The sequence below is a fragment of the Lytechinus variegatus genome, chromosome 7, assembly GCF_018143015.1.
Source record: "Lytechinus variegatus isolate NC3 chromosome 7, Lvar_3.0, whole genome shotgun sequence".
Classification (NCBI taxonomy): Eukaryota; Metazoa; Echinodermata; class Echinoidea; order Temnopleuroida; family Toxopneustidae; genus Lytechinus; species Lytechinus variegatus.
The window spans coordinates 37,295,482-37,314,766 of NC_054746.1; the positions used below are offsets into that span (position 1 = coordinate 37,295,482).

General features: G+C 35.8%; 2 protein-coding genes and 1 long non-coding RNA gene across 4 annotated transcripts; 1 reads left to right on the plus strand and 2 right to left on the minus strand.

Moving 5' to 3' along the window:
• The first annotated feature begins 3,255 nt into the window (after window positions 1-3,255).
• LOC121419186 lies at window positions 3,256-6,113 on the plus strand. The gene is made up of 2 exons (XR_005970562.1): window positions 3,256-4,708; window positions 5,570-6,113. It is a non-coding gene; the product is annotated as an uncharacterized LOC121419186 (long non-coding RNA).
• On the minus strand, window positions 5,432-11,967 carry LOC121419185. Of its 2 annotated transcripts, none has more exons than XM_041613537.1 (2): window positions 11,684-11,967; window positions 5,432-8,086 (listed from the first exon to the last, which is right to left on the minus strand). In XM_041613537.1, the coding sequence occupies exon 2, from the start codon at window positions 7,863-7,865 to the stop codon at window positions 6,375-6,377; it is 1,491 nt and encodes a 496-aa protein (XP_041469471.1). In that variant the 5' UTR covers window positions 7,866-8,086; window positions 11,684-11,967; the 3' UTR covers window positions 5,432-6,374. The 2 variants fall into 2 exon arrangements, with proteins under 2 accessions (XP_041469471.1, XP_041469470.1); XM_041613536.1 differs by lacking the exon at window positions 11,684-11,967 and adding an exon at window positions 8,764-9,120.
• Window positions 11,968-13,583: 1,616 nt separating this feature from the next.
• On the minus strand, window positions 13,584-17,438 carry LOC121418014 (myb-like protein Q). The gene is made up of 4 exons (XM_041611718.1): window positions 16,792-17,438; window positions 15,458-16,424; window positions 14,855-14,969; window positions 13,584-13,921 (listed from the first exon to the last, which is right to left on the minus strand). The coding sequence occupies exons 1-4, from the start codon at window positions 17,287-17,289 to the stop codon at window positions 13,864-13,866; spliced, it is 1,638 nt and encodes a 545-aa protein (XP_041467652.1). The 5' UTR covers window positions 17,290-17,438; the 3' UTR covers window positions 13,584-13,863.
• Window positions 17,439-19,285: the final 1,847 nt, after the last annotated feature.

Consider the following 19,285-nt stretch of genomic DNA (forward strand, 5'->3'; position numbering starts at 1 on the left):
AGTATACTTCACTTCTCAGTAATTGATGATCGGTATCCATATGTATCATGCACTCAAATCGATCGTGAAAAATGTTTGTATTTGTAATATGTACTTCTTCAAGATTTTTCTTAATGCTATTTCTACAACCAAAAACATATTCTGATATACTGCATGGAACTAAGTGTGTAAGTTGAAATGCAGTGTACACAAGATTGCTTTAGCTGACTGCAGTTTTTTATGCTGTATACATTTATATCTTTGAATTACATGAAATACTTTTGTTTGGCTGCTATTTGCAGTGTATTCAATAAATCAAAATCCGTCAATCACAGGTGCCGTACTGTGCATAGCAGGGTGCACAATGTGCACAATCTGAAGATACCAAGCTTTCACTATAGGCCTATTCATTTTCACACACGACAGAGCAAGTGCATTATTTGTTTTATAATATAGCACCGTAGGAACACAAGTCTTTGAAGGTTTTACAATATTTTTTTGCTACTCTGTCACGATAGCACTGTTCTGTCGAGAGCATGCAATGTCAATATTTGATATGCACAGGTAGGCACTGCAGTGTGATGCACAACAAAATTTAAAAAGGCTTATGATATGTTTTTTGTTGTTGTGATGCTCGATAGTAATACCCCTATTTTATGAAATTTGATTAGAAGATGGGTATTTGATGAAAGAAGGTATTATATTCGTCAGTTTCTCTTTTCCTGCCTCTACACAATATAGAAACGTCACAACTTGAAATTGAAATGTTTTCATGTTATTTACAATCTAATATCCAATTTAATCCACCACTGATTTCGTGCTACCCTAATTAATGTTTTCACTTGAGAGATATAGTACATTTTTTTCTTATCTAGCACATTGCAAATTTTTATCAAGTATTATTTGTTATGTAGTTACCATGGACAATCTTTTAATAATTTTTAAAATCATCTCAATTGCTGTATTTTAAGTGTGAGTTTTATCAGTTTTTTAGCTGTATAGATAAATGTAATATTCTCTTTTATCTTTTAAAAGCAACCACATCATGAAGTAGAAGTACATTAAAGCCATAGTGCCTATAACATTAGCAGTTTTTGGTAAATATTATATTCATATTTAAATTCCAATACAGTATTTAATAGACAGGTCACGATAACTGAATATTCCCTCTTGAGTGAAAGGAACATCTTTGTACAGGACCCCCGTACTTATATTCCAAGCACTGATTCTTGGCTGAAAATTGTTTTTTATATATTGCATGTAATTTCAATTCAACTTCAAACTTGGCGCATATATGTACATGATTGTAGTAGACTTTTGGGTCCACTGGGTTAAAGTTCAGAGAGGTCATATATTGAAAATTGTCAAAGTTAGGTGTGTAGTATACTGGTCTTGCAATGACAGAGACACATATTTTGGCATTTTGTGTGCAGTCAAGTATCCACCTATTACAAATTTGGAGATGAATGCCTTCTTGATAAATAATGAAGTATTCATTTTCGTCAATTTATATGTTAATAATTATTGTACATCAATGTTTTCAAATATACCATACAAGAGTGTATTCAGCATTGCTTAGTAAGTATGTTTTTATTCATGGAGGGTGCTATCTTGTGTTTTATTTTAATTTAGAATAATTCTCATCTTCCTTTAAGATAATGAACCTATTGTGGATCAGACACGCAATCTTTTGTGATGTATGACAGTGTGTTAGATCATTATTGAATAATTTTATACTAAAATGAACTTAAAACACCTACCTCTCACTATAAAAAAACCAATATTATTACTTTTTCTCTTTTCTTGCTGTGAAAACACTGATGTAAAAATGCATGTGTGATGTATATGTGTAGGATTTTTTTCTTGGATATAAAGGATATGAACAAAGTTTAGGACAAAAGAACAGTAATGTTCAGAGTATGGGGCACTTTTCAGTGAGTAAGCTTGAAAAAAAATGACTGGGGGAGGGACTTTATCCCTTTGTAAGCATGACCTTCAATGTAATTATTTTATGGTTCTCAAGTAATGCAGCTGATATTGGATCTCGTTCAAAAGTCTCTATTTGGAAGGATTCTCATTTAAAGTTTTACAGTTTATTTATAAGACAATCATGTTAGTTATTAACCAAAAGATATGTAAGGTGGGAGAATTTGGTCTTCAACTTTGTTGATAAATCAAGTTAAATCTTATGTTTCCCCCAGAGGTCATCAAATTTTCAATTGAATTTTAAGAATACGTTTCCAATTCAAAACAAAGTTTGCAATCATTGTTGTATTGAATTGTGCTCGAAATGTAAAATATCAATTTGTATGAGCAGTGATTTTTTAATTTATATCTGTAGGATGTATTTTTAAATAATAATTTTGAAATTTCCATTGTAATTTACATAATTCATCTCGCGAGGCATGAACAGTAATTTGAACTTTGTGTTATCTGAGCCATAACTTTATATCCTATGAATACATTATCATACAAAATAATATTCTGTCATAGTAACAATATATTGCTGAAGTATTTGTATACGAATATGTTACCTTGAATATTATTTGGATGTTAATAAATGGATATGGCTGATCTTTATGGATAAATCAGTTATGTGTCTGTAATAATGTCTTGGTGTGTTTATGAGTTTTGGAATGAAATTTGAATATTATTTCACTTTAGTTTTATTGAAATGTCAAATGAATTCATCATGAATGATGTCAACATTCTAATGCTCATTACTTTCTTATTTTCTAAGATTTTCCTTGGTTTGTTTCTTTGATTTTTTTTCACACAAGCTTGCTTGACCCAAGGTTTCATTGTCCTGTAAGGCATAACTCATCAAACCATGTCGATGGTGTGTTTCGTTGATCTTGAATGCATTTATACTCTCCTTCCGTTATCCATTGTCCTTGATTATTGATCGCTGTGGTCTGAACGAACAAAGTGGCAGAGAAGAGAAATAACTACATGCTGGGTTTTCAACGAGTAATCAAAAGATGAGTGGTAGAGATCGGCAAAAGAAAGAGGGGGGGGGGGGGGGTGGAGAAGCATGAGAGAAAAGAGAAAGAGAGGGGAAGGGGGAGAGGAGATAGTGGGGATGGGGGTGAGGGCAAGAGGGTAAGGGGTACATAAACTTTGGAGGCGGCGTGGTCCTTTGGAAGAAGTTGTATTTTAGACCGTAGTAGTATAAAAGAACGATTTTGAAGAGACAACGTAAAGCAGCGACAGGGCGGTCAATATAATTTCATTACAGCTGTACCATATTGCAAGAAGATTTGTATACCACGAAGTTTTCTGTATTTTCCTTTCATTCCTTTTATACACTACAAAAATATATCAGTAAAAATTGACTAGTTTAGGGGGTCAGCTGGCTTTTGCAACTTTTATTCTAGTCGTATTTGACTATTTTCTAGAACATAATTAAAAATAGTTTCTGACTAGAATATAAGTCAGAAATGGGACTAGACATCAGTTATACCTAGATGATTACTGATCTAGTAAATTTAACTGATTTGTTTCAAGAGTGTATTTTTGGAATGGTTCTACAATTGCTAAAGGCATATTTCTCGTTTATTTGAATATACAGAAAAAATCAACAAGCACTGTGAATTCATTCGAATGTCGGATATGAAAGATGACATAAAAGTATGCTAGTTTTGTGTATTCACAGATTATTTAAGCACAACAAAGACGGTGTGCAAAATAAGCAAATGAAATCGATAAAATTACACTACCAAAATACTATTTTTGCCTTTATTTTATCTTCTTGAATTCTTGAACCTATAGGAATCGAAATATTTTTTTATCTCTAAAAAATGTAAAACGATCCAACCTTTCATTTACTTGGCATAAATATTACCATTAAAATAAATTAAGAACTTTTTTTATCTTTATATGAATGATTCATATTTATATAAAAAGGAACTAAAAAGGAAATTGTGACATTGGGTCTCTCTCTCTCTCTTGTCAAGACAATTCTCTTGTTGAATTCATAGATGGATTTCTTATTTCAGTTTTGTGTGTAGAAATGTATTGACCGTTCTTTTCTTTCTTCTGTGGAGGGTTTGAAGCTGAGATTATCGCCGGCTTTTGTTATTTTCCATTTCTTGAATGGTGCATATCCAATAATAACTAAAGAAAGAAATATAAATAACGACAAAGAATAAACCAAAATTGTCAAGAATCACATATAGCTTTATTCCTCGTGTCTTTGAGAGAACTATAATGAATAATTCGAACTTAAAAAGACAAGCTCTATTCAGCGACTTCGGTTCAATTTTCTCAATTAAGAAAGACATTTAGGATATTCACAGATTGGATGATATTAAATTGTATTGCAACTTTTGAATCTTCATTCTCAATTTTCCCTTTTATGAGATTTTTATTCCACCTTTCATATAGCTGTTTCTCGATTCTATATAAAATCAATATACATTCGCCGTTACAATAGATTTTCTTTAATGATTTCTTATGTCTGCATAAGTTCTTGTTTTACCCTTGCAACTTTTCAACTTTAGAACTTATTATACGTGACTACCCGTCCCCGATAGAATAATCGCTACAAATCTTATACAAGGTTTCATTTCTAGAGAAATACGTATTGATTTTTTGAATTTGATGTTTTAATATAATGGCGGTTTGGAAATCGTCTCTCGTAACTCCGATACCCTGTTCAATCTGGAGAGCTTTGCATGGAATAAGATATTGTATGCGAACATGTCATTTCTAAACTCCTCAAAAAAAAGTTTGGAAACCTGACTTTGATCGATAATCTCTCCTCGGTTTTACTAAATGTGTAATAAATATTAATGAACAGATCATTTAATTCTCTTTAAAATGATACTCTATAATACGAATATGGTTCACATGGAGGTGCAATGCCTTGAAATGTGGGGCAAGGTCAAAATTCAAAAGCTGCAAAATGACACAATATTGAAAGGCACTGTTCCTTTTTCAGTCATGATGAGTGAGTTTCTTAGCGGGTTCTTTTATTGTTTTCGTCAACATTAACATTGAATCAAACACACCTTTGCACAAGCAAACACATGCAAACATGCATGGGTATTTCAAACCACGACTCAAACCATGTTATCTCACAGAACCATCACTACAGAAGCAGAGGCTTGATTTGAATGGATTTTCATCTCTATTGACACAGACAAAAGAATCATGTTCTGTATTGACCCTTCATGACTATTTCTGCTCATTTTGCAGCTATTCAATTCAGACCTCATCCAACACTTTTGAACCCTGCTCTTTTCGTAATGGCATGATCATAACAAGCATTGTATCATTTTAAAGAGAATTAAATTATCTTTTGAATGATATCAAATATGAATTGTGTAAATCTGGGACTTTGGAGAAATTAATGGCCAAACTCAGATTTCCAAACTTTTTTTGCTCATTTTGCAGCTTTTCAATTCAGACCTCTTCCAACACTTTTGAATCCTGCTGTTTTCATGATGGGATGATCATAACAAGGTATCATTTTATAAAAGAATTAAATGATCTTAATGACGTAAAATATGCATTGTGTAAATTGGAAGTTGGGAGGAATTAATGGCCACACAGATTTCCAAACTTTTATTGAGGGGTTTATATATAGCTTGAATGTTTTAGACTTCAAAAGTCACATATACAGACACACGTAAATAAAAGTACATTTACTTTGCATAATAGATATGCAGATATTAATTCACTTGAATCAATGACTTTGACACATTTCAATATAGTATTGAGTAGAATTATAATTCAATATACCAATCATTCAATTGCTATTGTTCATGTAACTGAATATAAACTCATAAAGCTTTCGTCGAAAATTCTTTTTCTAATCTATTATACGAAATTAAGTTGATTCATCAACAATGAATACGTCATTATAACAAATATTTGACTTATAAAACGAGAAGTCTGACACCAAATTTAAGATGACCATATCTCTAAATTTTTAAAATACTAATGACAGTATTCTTTTTTGAACCAGCAAGTTAGAATATTTGAGGTTCGGAATAAATAAAATGCAGCTTATGAAAAAATGTATCATCACGATGGAATACCCATGTTTATGTTTTTATTGAAAGGAGTTAATTAGACTGAACTTTCATCCGATGAAATCTGATTTTGGACTTGAATTTCAAAAGTTTAGTGCTCATGCAAAATAGAACAATAATGAGTTTTATTTTTGCCATCCATCTTCAGATAGAGGCATTGTCTACTTCTAATAATAGAATCAATTCGAATACAATTGAATTTGTCATTTACATCCAGTCTCATTTGGAGATTTTAATCATAATTTGTACAACTTATTTCTAATAGATACTTATACAATTTCTAGGTACTTTACCTATATACTAAAATCGTATTTGAAGTAAGTAAAATATTAGTCATATAGTGAAAGCAAGATGTTATCATCTTGCTTGGCTTTCGTCATTATTCATTTGGAATTGTCTGACGATACAGATTGTCTTAGCAGCTTTAATGAATCTCTTCAGTGCACTACTTGGTTTACTCTTGTCCGAGTTTGATTTTTTTCTATTTAAACTCACTCTACTTAGAGTAGATGCTAACATAGCAACGGGAGCGCTGAGACGCGATACTCGCCTACTTGTCCTCCTTTTCCTCAGATATTCAGCACCCGCTTTTTCGATTGAGTCATCGGCAGGCTCTTCAACTTCGTCAATGACTTCCAGTTCGACTAGATCATCACCACCGTCCTCGCTTTCTGCATCAAGCTCCTCTTTAGCTTCTTTTACCATTTGACGATATTCTTCCTCGGAATCAAATCCAAGCCACACGTACATTTCTTCCGGTTTATTGGAGTCCATCAACTCGCGAGATCGGTAGGTCTCCGGTTTAAAATCATCAGTAATGAAAGGATTTTTCTCCATGTCCTCCTCCTTGAACTTAAGAGCATCCATGTTCGGTGGTAACTTCACCCAACCACGTTTGTTGCGGTTTGTCTTCTGTTGCTGATTTTGTATTGGTTGCAGGATTGGACCGCGACCAGAGGTGTGACTAGTGTTCATGTAGAATGTTCTTGCCATATTGATATTTTGTTGGGCACCTTCAGATGTCAAGCCAGAAGTACCAGGTCCGATACCAGGGAGTTTCTGGATTTCACCGGTAGCAATCATCTGACTTAAAGAAACCCTTCTTCCTCCGGAAGTGTGTTTGCTAGGAGTCCTGTTGTTACCAGGTGAAATGTCGGGTAATGAGATTGTCTGGGTTGGTACCCCACCGTTGGTTTTGTTTTTCTCACTGACACTTGCTACACCTTCTGCGTTAGCCCAGACGATCTTTGGTGATTCTGCAGGACGATCTGCGTCTAGAGTTACCTGAACTTTAGGGATTTCCTTCTTTTTGGAATTTCTCATTTCTTGTTTCAAATGTCTTAATCTCTTTTCACTTAATGTTTCTTGCGTACTGTGTCGTGAATGGGATTCGCTCAGATACCCTAAGGATTTACTTAAGTTTGAATTGCTATTCTGTTTTGTTTGCAGTGACTTGACTAAATCTTCGAGATTTCTCCTAGCGGGAATAATCGGCAATGTATGTCGCAAACCATCCTCTTTTCTCTTTCTCCTCTCAGCCACCGACTCCCTACCGTTCCCACCATTATCACCATCCTCCTCCTCTTCCATAGATTTTCGCCTGGCTCGATTTTGCTCGACAAGATTCTTCAGGAAGTCCATCCGTTTGTGCATTTCTTTCTGTTGTCTCTCAAGTGTTGATCGAGTCAGATGACGCGCATAGTCAAGATGACGAAGCTCACGCTCGGCTTCCAAACGGAATGCATGATTTCTCGCTTGCCCTGCAAATGTCAACCTGGCATCCATTTTGATCATGAGAGTTCTAGGATCATCCCTCTTCATGTCTATGCGATAAGAACCACCCGCCATCAGATCTGATTTATTTGCTCTTTATCCAGAGCAACGTGCAATTGGTGTAAGAATCTATCACACTGCCGAAGTTAATGTACTTGATGAAAACGCAATTCCACACAAGAGACTGCCATATTTTCATTTAATTTTCAAGGTTTGATGATTTGTAGAAGATGAGCATTTATCAATAATTAGATCTCAAATGGCCACTGGTTGATGAAGGGATCCAGCAATATTCCCTGAGTATAATGAAAAATGAACGAAAATTAAAAATGGTCGAATAAAGAACACACCAAATAATCAAATTGTCGGAAAATAATTGTATATTATGCACATGTATATAATTATTTCATGTGAACGATATAGATGGCAATTCATGTCTTTAAAATGCATTAGTGCCTATAAAATGCCAAAGGATAGGAAAATCTATCTGATTATCATGAAGAAATTTATTTTCTCTGTGGTGAATGTATGAATAAAGAGATTTTTCGGTTGTCCATTATAAGCAACAATCAAACAAGAAAAGGATGTACGTGTTGTGAATAGTTTCGACATGATGTCTTTTATACCGTCGTCGTCGTTGGAAACATGTAAATTATTAAGATTGAAACATTTCGTTGACATTATAGCAAGAGTGACATTGTTCATAATGTAGACTAATGTAATTACTTCTGAACTGAAATTGTACCCTTTGTAAAAACTACACAATTAAACGTGAGCTTTATCTTTTGAAAAATTGATACGTATTCCAATTGCGAAATTCAACCCCCACAACGCCTTACTAAAAAGATAAATAACTTCATCTTATCTGCTCAAGAAAAGAAACAAAATGTGAGTTGCTTCTTTTCTATTCATGAATAATGGAAACAGCTGCAGTAGAAATAACTTGTACAAGAAATTTACCAGTAAAACATACCTTCAAAATGGTGAAATATTCACAATAATCCTATCATTCTAGCTCGTTGATATTACTATCCAGATCATTATGTGCATGCGGTTAGACAATCTATCATGTCTTAAAGATGTGTTTAATCCTAGCAACACCCACAACAAGGCCTTAGCTGCTACTTCTTTCATACTCCCAGAAGGGAGGAAAGTGCATCAGCGAAAAGAAATCAATTTTTTGATTGAAAGCCCCCCATAGTACTTCGATGCCGATATACGTGCGTCCACCGCTTCTTGTATTAACACAAAATAATGATTAAGTATGAAAAGCGGATTACCATTTAAAGAAATGCGTCAGAAAAGTTCGATAATGCTATTGTCATTGGATCGTTAATCTCGATTCTATTGAAAAGAAAGTCGCGATAATTTGCCTCGAGTTCTTCAGAGAGCTTTAAGAGCAAAACAACTCTTGATGTAGTTTTTAGATAACCGCCACTTTGTGATCCTTACTCTTATGATTATTTAATGAAGTACATCTACGTCACCGTTCTTCGGAGAACTGTGGACGAAAGTAATGTCAACCAATTAGTCAAACTTTGAAAGAATGATTACGCACGGAAATTATCATGTGACACGTCAGTAATTTGATAAGTAAGCATAATATTCTCATTGACCTGATGTAAGATAAATACTACGTATAGAATTATATCGGCCTATTTTTCCATTCGTAATACATGCACGTCATTCCTACACATGCCATTTTCATTGTAATGTTTCTTTAGACCTATCTATCCCAAACCATGGATTCCAATTAAAGTTGGAAAAATGCCCAAATGTTGATGGATATACGGCCAAAAGCTGATTGGAAAATCAATGTAAGAATATCCCAAAAAGAAAAAGCTAACGACTCATGCAGTATAAAGATACTTCAACAAAAGAGTTTTGAAAAGGTGTTGTGTTAGAAATATGAAAAGACTATCTTCTTTATGATTTAAATGTGATGTGTTTTGCATGTAAACATATGATTTACACAATGACAACTTGTAGGTAATATTGTTGTTTTGACAGTGTATGAAGGATCCGGGACTAAGCTTTAACGTCGTCATCCGAAAGACTTGACTCGATCATTGAATCTATTCTGTTATTGGTTTATAATTTTCTCACGTTGCTGAGGTCGTGGGTCATAGATCCTCAATGCACGCAACCGAATCGCTTCTGAACTATTTCCCTTCATGCTGCAACATAGATAATACACTGCTGTGTTTATTTCATTTTTTTGTATAATAATTAATCCATTTCATTATCCCAGTCATGATTCTGTTGATATTTGGAATATTTTTCACGTTGCTTCGTCATATAATTTTGTTTGTTGCATGGATAAATCCTTGCTTCCAAAACCAACACCATCGTACCCAATTCTCCTTTTCGTTTGTCGCACTAACAGGAGTATTGCCACATGGAAAGAATGACAAAGGGTTTGAAAGGGAACTATATGTGGTTGTCATTGCCATTGAAATATAATTATCCTACATGCAGAGCTATTAAATTAACTAATCAATACGACATTCAAATCGGTACCTATTGCATTCGGTATATACCTATTGCGTTCATTCAATTTTAGCTTCAAGGTTCGACAGTTATAGACCCTTTATAAATCCACTTGATGGTTAACAACCTGAAGGAAGATTTTTATAATTACTACCAAACTTTATGTTTTCTCTTTATTAAAGAAGCAGTGTATCGGAGTAAGCATGTATGCAATATCATTTAAATACGCAGATTATATTAAATTGATTTAATTATTTATTTGGAATAAAGAAGTATTTACTAGTCTTGGGGCCCAGCCAAATACCGGCCTTAAACAATTATATATGTACGCCTGTAACATTTAAGAACTAGATCAATTCTTATTTTTTTTTAAATCCTAATTCAGCTAGGCCTATCTAGATATTGAAAAACATCAAAACTTTGTGTAAAAAAATAAATTCTTATCATCTTCGAAAAAGTCACCATGACGAAAATTATGAAATAGAAAACAATATCGTTAAATGACAAGTGGCATTGCCTTTTGTTTAGATCTTGTAAACAAAAAATATATATGTAATATTGAACTCTTGGTTTTAGTAATATTGAGTCAATCACCATTAAAGCATCACGGAAAAATGCTTTGTTCTAAAAAATAATAATGACGTACGGACAGATTTTCATATTATTCACGCTATCCATCAAACAGAAGTTTTGTACTGCCAACTTTGTTAAAAGTCAAGTCCATCCTAGAATGCAGTTGATTTGAATGAAAAGAGAAAAGTGCACAACTCAGTGATACGCAAATGAGCGAATGGATGATGTCCCTCAATCGCAATTGTTTTTTACTGTTTGATTTTTACAATATTTCATTTTTGACAGATTTGACAATAAGGACACTCTTGTTTTGACCATAAAATGTTAAAACAATAACAATAAGCGTTCAGGGGGAATAAAACTTCATAACATAAGCGAATGAGGAGAATATAAAAATATTTCTTATTTCTTGTACAAAAGAAATAGTGAGAGGATAATGTCATCAGTCTCCTCATTTGCGTACCGATGAGGATGTGAATGTGACTTTTTCGTGAACTTTTAGCAAAATGTCATAAGTTTCTTATTTTACATCCGATTTTGATGAAAGTTTCAGTGCTATGCTCGTTTCATTTTCGATCTCTTTTTATTCACAATATTGTTTGGATGGAATTCTCCTTTAAGGAAGATCCTCCGGAGAAAATGATTTCTTCAAAATAACTGTGATTGATTTAACTTTTAATCTCTCTTCAAATTCTATTTAGTCTTTATATCATTATATAATTATGCTCTGATTGAGCATACCTGCATGTGCCCGATTCTAAATTCCTTATCAAAATTTATTGCTGCACTATTGATATGTATTGAAAATATGATGAATACTTTATGCTTACCAAGATCATATCAGGCTCACTTGATAAATGCTGGTCGGCTGACGACGATCAAGCTTTCCTGAGCTTTATTCCAACTTTGTGGTGCTCAAACCAACTATGTCCACTGAACTAGTGAGGGTATCATTGCGGTGATTCGAAATAACATCGTCAACACATAACAATAAAACGTTTTTATTATGGCGCACACAGTCGTGCAAAATTGCATGTCTCTAAGCGCCTTTTACAAGTGGAGATGGAGAGGTTAAGTGAATGAAAAGATCGAATAGTTGAACAGGATGGATCAGTCACAATACTGCGCACTATGTCAAGTGCAGCTTTCATGCATGAGTATCCATGCATCATTTTCTAATTCTCAATAGATTTAGTTTATCTTAACTCTTAAGGATCCTTTTGTAAGCTATCAGGACCGATCGACGTGGCCTGACAAATCCGGACTTATTGCTCTCCTAGAGTGATTCACTGGCGGTATTAAACCTTTCAACAAAATTGAAATATAACCCCCCCCCCAAAAAAAAATAAAAATGGGAGAAGCTGGGAGGGGGTGGTAACAAATTTCAAACGTTAAGATGAATTTGATCGTCGATGCGCAAATCAGTTCTGTATGACGGCTAACCGTTCCAATAATGAAGAGTTCGTTGTATATTATAAGATTATTTTGTTTTCCCATTGGGGGGGGGGGTGGTCGGTTCGAGTTCATTTTCCGTATACGAATGAAAATATGGTGTATTATAAATAAACAATCACAAATTCGAATTCTGAAATAAACTAAATATGGGATCAACTTAATATATACATGTATATATATATTATATATGGATCACTTTATTTCACAATTGATATGATGGCTCTGTTCTTCATACACTGTAAAAATTGTGGTGTTAAAACTGACACCAATTGGTGTTAATAGAGGACCACACCCTGAGGTGTTAAAATTACACCCTAAAGATTGAACATAACACCAAAGAGTGTAAATGTAACAACCAAAGGTGTTGTAATAACACCTATAGGTGTAAAACTAACACCATCAATTTAAAACTGGTGTAAAATAACTGGTCCTCTATGTACCCCGGTTAACACCACAGTTTTTGCTGTGTAGAGGCCCAAGCACTGAATCATGACTTGCATTCATAATTTAAAACACATTGACAAACAAATTTGTACAAACTTTGCTTTTTGTTTATTACAAAACAATCTCATATTTCGTACTGATATATAAGATTCATCAGTAGTCTTAATTCTCCCAAACTCTAATTCAAAACTGCTAAAATATTTGTGTCTTCTGGATGGTATGCAAATTACATGCACCAAATCAACATCAGGAGCAAAAACAACATCAACAATGTAAGGTAAAACAAAACATGTGAATAGAAAAATCTCAGGAAAGAAAGCAAATGCTTGAATTCTACATCAAATCGTCGTCAAATTGAAGACATGACATTATAAAATAACAATAAGATTTCCTATCAACTATACATTTATCAACGGATAATCATAGGAAGAATAGTTAGTATTCAAATGGCTACTTATTACACAATCATCACAAATACACAAGAATAAAGACCAAAACCCCAAATTATTCACAAATTGTAAACGATAACTAGAAGTCAATGATATTTTACCCAAATATTTTTAAAGTATTAAAAAAACTGGAAGATGTAAAGATCCTATATTTTTACAAACAGAAGGAGCGTTAAAGGGAGGGGGAGGGGCAGAAACCGATTATGGTATGTTTCTCCAAGTAAGAATAAAGTATAAGAATGTGAAAAAAAACGAAGTATGAAAAAATAAACTTTATGAAATATGAAATGATTATTGACGATGTAACTATACACAACACCTTTTTATTTTCTTTTCATGAAATAAAATTTCATAATAATACAATCCCCCCGAATAAAAAAAATCCCGGGCATAGCCATGCTATTAAGAAAAATATTTACAAATATTTATTTCGATTATAACTTACAGTGTTCCAGATAATTTTTAACATATATACATTTTCTCTTTCGATTAATGACAAGAAGAAATCAGCATCCACATCAACACTAATTTGCATTTAATGTATAAGCCCAAGATATGTACTTAGATTCATTAGAATATAACTGACGCTTAACTTATTGGTAAACTTCAAAATAGAAACAATCGAAAATATCTTTGAAGATTTATAGTTTACATTATACATATCACTCTTTCTTAGGCTGGTAGATCGCTCCATTATAATGTTTGTGACATCTCCTTCGCCTGTTCATAGAGAAAATATAATTTGGAGAAGAAAAGAAAGAGTTAACACAATGACATTGAGTAAGACAGTGAGCTTCACTTTCGAGGACCCCATCTCTTTACCATTAAAGTAGCCCTCTATCTCTGTTCAACGTTCTCTCCTCATTAGTGAGTTTTCGCATCGGGACGCAAGACGAGTTTAAGAACTCATTAAATGTGTTGAAAATGCTCGTCAAATGGCAATAGACAGCTGGGATGTTTTTGTCGAAAATATTGGTGAACAGCCGTGAGCCCTAAGTTTCGGAGCTGACAAAAAATTGAAAATAATATGTGATGTTCGTCCAGAGTCCAGGGGAGCGTTTCATCAATATTTTCATCCGACAAGTTGTCAGATCTGACATCTTTCCATGATTTTGATTGGCTAAGAGGCACTGTTCCTATGGTAACTGTCGGATAAAATGGGACTTGTCGGATAAAACATCCGACAAGTCCTTTCATGAAACGCCCCCCTGGACGGAACTGATGTTTTCATTCACCAATAATACTTTCGACAGAAACTTCTTGGTTGCGTATTGTCATATTTTCTATGTTCTTGAAAGCGTTCTGCGTCACGGTGCGAAAGCTGTTTCATTGCAATATTTCAAATTGAATTAATGACGCACACTTTTAATGATATACATCTATCGATCAAGTAAGTTTCAATTAGTTGGTTAATCATCTATCCAGTCCTTATTTTCACATCTTTCCCCGAAAAGACATTATTGAGAAGTTAATTCTAAAGGAGAGCAAGTTTAGAGTGAAATTAGAAAAAAAATAGTTGCGTTTTAATTCATCCGATTCGGAATACCGTCAGATTTCACTCGCGGCCCCATAACTGGTCATTACTGTACACTGAAAACATGTTAAAACCACTTTAAAACTTTATCATCTTTTAAAAGAGCATAAATTAAGTACCTGCGTGGTGGACGAGGATTCAATCGCTGGACATGTTCCATGTTTGGTGGTTCAACCTGTCCCTGTTGCTCAGGAGGAGAGTGACCTGACCGAGGCCCTGGTCCATGATTGTTGACTGTATCAGGAGACACGAATTCTAATTACAATTATAGCTGCAAATACCTAAGCTTCTTTTAGTGCATTAGTTAAGCATGCAGGCGGCTAACAAAAATATCTTCTAGTAGTTTTTATCTTTGGGTAGTTTGGCAGTATATGGCAGTACAAGGGCAAATGGGCAATATATTTAATATTGAGAAGCTTTCGTAATTTTACCTCTTCAAAGCAAGAATTATTGATTTAATAAACATAGATGATACATTTTATGTGGGTATGAATTATACGAATAACATTGCAGAAAGCATGATGGAATGGCGCTTCGAAGTAAATAAAGTTGTATGAAGTCAAACAATGAAAATGGCAGTAACATTTATATGGAAATGGGATTTATATCTTTATAACCACTTGAACCGTTTCTCCTACTTCTTCAGCTCTTTATCTGTAAGTTGATGAATGATATCGTTGTTGATTGCTTTCAAGAAACTTGTACATCAGCGCGATACGTACCTTGATGATCGGAGAGAGAGTGGCGTTCTCTAACAAGGGCCATCACCCTGGAGACATATCCTTCACGATTATCTACTCGATGGGCCTGCTGTCTTAGCTCTCTTACAATGTTGTCTCTGGTGCGCTCAATGTCGTTCCGCATGGTTCTGACTTCACCTGCCGGATGTGGTCTTTGAGCATGTTGCGGACGCCATTGCTGCTGCTGATGTCTCTGGTCTCCTTGCTCTGATTCATCAGGCCGACTTCTGCGTTGCATATGATATTGACTCAGGGTTCTGTGGATTTGTTCCATGTCACTCAACTGGTGTACTCTATGTTCTGGACGACTTTGTGGGGCGGTCTGTTGTAACAACGTACGGGGCAACCCTGGGCACATAAGGTTAGGTCGACGTCCTGTAAGTCCGGTTGTTGGAGGATAAATTATCTGGTCACTGCGTGGACGTGCGGTCCGGTTGTTCTCTCTCTGCTCCAACTGATCTCGCCTGTGAGCATGAGCTGACCGACCACTTTGTCCCGTCACAGACGGACCTCTTGGGGTTGTAGTTGGACGATTTATTATCCAGTCTCGCATTCGCTGTTCCTGACGATCTACATCTAGACGTGCATGATCCATGACATGGTCTTGAGTGACGAGTATTCCTGCAGTCAGTGTCTGTTCCCCTTCACTTACGGTGTCTTCACCATCTTGGTCTGACTGCTGATGCCCCTGATGGTCACTGGATGAATTATGGTCAGGTGATGACTCTGTAGTGGAATGATTTGAACATGCTGCTGAAGACAAAGCAGTAGTTTCTTCGGATCTTTGTTTAACCTGTACAGATTTCTCATCTATCCCTGTGACTTGGTTCACACCCAATTCCTGCTCTTCAGAATTGGAATGCAATTCTTGTCCAGTTGTTGGTCCATTCTCATTTTCTTCCTGTGTAGATCTGCATGTAGTTTCCGCTTCTTCGGATGACGTCAGATTCTGTTAAAAAAGAAGAATACAAAGAAATCTTTTTCATACTTTTGGTTCTTTGAAAGTAACTAACTGTAAACCACTTGTTTATATCAATATATATTATAAAAAAAAGAAATACAAGCAAATCGAATTATAAAATTAGACATAGACTAGAATCTTATATAGATCATTATTCAAATGATGCATTAATAATTTCTCTTTTAAAGAACAAAGAATGCGAAAGTATAAGAGATTGATTCCTTCTTGAACTAATTTTTAGAAGAATATTATTCTCTGACATTAACTTGTCACAAGTTAATGTGTCTAAACTTTTATAGAATTATTACCCGTATTTAGATCTTATCTATGATAATTTAAATTGGGAAAATCTTACCGTGTGCCCACTTTTCTTAACATCAGATTCAGATCTTGGCCTACACTCAGCATGCTCAATAGACCTATCAACGTTACCATCTTCAATCGACTGACTTTGCACATGTTCATCATGTCCGCGATAAAGATTGCTGTTACCACCTTGGACATCTGAGTTTACCCCTGATTTGAGAACATTTGTCCTGTTCCTTGACCCGTCATCGTCTGCAAGGATAGAATTAAAGACGAACTCCTTTCCAACCTCTGGCTCGGCGTCAGTGACTGCATGGACGGATCGTATTCGTGATAGGAATCTTCTTCTAGGATCACGACCGTTTCGACGTTTCCTCGTCGATGCCGATATCAGCCAATCATAAGGGTATTCAGCTTCCTCGTGAAGTCTAGAGCTCTGCCATGTGGTCCTTTCAAACTGCTCAATCACTCTTTCTTCGTTTTTCCTCGGGTAATACTTTCCTTGTTGTTTGAAGAAAGGCCCCAAGCAGCATAAGATTGGTACCATGTTGACAGTAGTTAAATTTTGACACTCAAGGCAGATATATCTAAATTTACCAACTTTTGGAAGATTTTCGTGCAGCTTAGCATAAATTCAGTATCGATGCCCCATCCAAAAATTTAGCTCAAATGTATTTCGCACCCGCCCTACTTTTATTTTCAACGCAACGCGCATAAAAAAATAATGAATGTAGCTCATGCGCATGGCGCCTGGATCGAGACGCCACGAGACACGTGCGCTACTATTGCTATCATCAGTGACGTAAGAATAGAGTTTTAAAGAAAATTGTTTCACTTTGACATAATTGCCGAAGACATGGCACTTTAGGCCCCCGTTTCACAGAGGGGAGACCTTTGAAGGACCTTTCAAAGACCAAAAATGGGCAAACAGCAGTCTCCAAGATCACTGAAATTTGTCATCTCTGTGGAATGGCTCAGAAAGACCTATCAAAGAACAATGAAAAACTGATGGATATTTCTTGTCTTACTGGTCATAGGGGGTGTTGCAAGAAAGTATTTGCGATCAATTGCAAATATTATGTTGCAATTTTACAACTGATGGCTCCACGTTAGCTGTAGCAAATCAGATTAAATTTCTTGTTTCAAGAAGCAGATTAGCTGTCAATCACTAATTTGCAATTAACTGCAAGACACATATGACTGATGTATGTAGGGACCAAAAATAGACTTGCAATTGATCGCAAGTTTCTTGCAACACCCCATTAGACTTTTCCTACAGAGATTCTTTCAATTGTCTTTCAGAGATCTTTTATGCAACAGGTGATCTTTCAGAATTCTTTCTATGGACTTTGCCTGGTCTTTGAATGATCTTTCAATGATCTCTCATGAGTCTTACAGTGATCTCCGCTAAAATCTTGAAAGACTGCCGAAAGATCATGGAAAGACTAATAAGAACTGTGAAAGTTCATTGGAAGACCACTGAAAGAATGCTAAAAAACCATCAAAAGACAGTTTTCCTGTAAGACCGCTGAAAGACTGTTTGAACCGTTTTAAAAAGTTTTGGGACCCACGAAGACCACTGAAAGATCCATCACGAATCGTGAAAGACCGCTGAGATATTTGAAAGTTCGTTGAAAGACCCTTGAAAGATCAAGCAAGTTTTATGGTCTTACATCAGTCTTTCAGAAGTCTTGCTCTGTGAAATGGGGGTTTTAAGCATTAGATAACAGATATACTCCGTGTCTTTTCACACTCTGACTACACCCAAAACATGCACTCATGCAGGCTCCGTGGAGCAATGTGCTCTCGGAATCTGGAAGCTTGGATTCGATCGAGGGATTTGAAACCAAAATGGCGCCATGCCTATAGGTCACAACCCCCAAAATTAGCCTGCTTGGCGACCGGGCGGCGAGTTTTCAGCCAGTATCGCCCGGGCACCTAGCGACGGCCATCCGGGCACCACTGGTTTTGTGGGCATCGTTCCGTCGCCGGCCGGGCGCCGTTCAAGATTTAGCACGGAATTAAAATTCTGGCGGCGCCTGCTCACTTTTTCCGCGCCGCCCTAAAATACAGTCGGTTTCCGGGTGGTCACCGTCCGGGCGCCGACGTAATCGAGCGATCGCCGTCGAATGATTTAGGTCAAAATTTGAACTCGTTGGATTAAAAGCTGTCGAGTGGTCATTGGCCGGTCGCCGGATGCTGGCCGCTCATAGATCGGTCGATGATCTGGCGGTGATTTCAGTATCGGCCGGGCGACTTAAATAGGCCTGTGGCCGGTGGGAGACCGCCGACCGGGAATCGGAGAGTTGTCAGCCGATCACTGCTCGGACGTCAAACAGAAGAGTTCCCCGATTTGGCATTGAGAAATGGGTAATCGACAGGGCACCGTTCGGCCGCCGATAAGTATTTTTACATCCTGCTCGACTTCTATAAAAAAAAAAAAAAAAAAACACGTTGGGCTATATGCCTGCAGCGCCTGAGCAGGCTTCTAATCGGTTGGTCGCCGCTCTGAGTTGACTGTAGCATAAAAATGAACTTAATTG

Bases quoted from the DNA above. Each gene is read 5' to 3' on its own strand.
- LOC121418014 (XM_041611718.1), bottom strand. From the start codon at position 17,289: ATGGTACCAATCTTATGCTGCTTGGGGCCTTTCTTCAAACAACAAGGA. The intron at 16,425-16,791 runs GTAAGATTTTCC...CTTTTTTAACAG, and splicing joins TTAAGAAAAGTGGGCACACG to AATCTGACGTCATCCGAAGA. The intron at 14,970-15,457 runs GTACGTATCGCG...CTCCTGATACAG, and splicing joins CTCTCTCTCCGATCATCAAG to TCAACAATCATGGACCAGGG.
- LOC121419185 (XM_041613537.1), bottom strand. From the start codon at position 7,865: ATGGCGGGTGGTTCTTATCGCATAGACATGAAGAGGGATGATCCTAGA.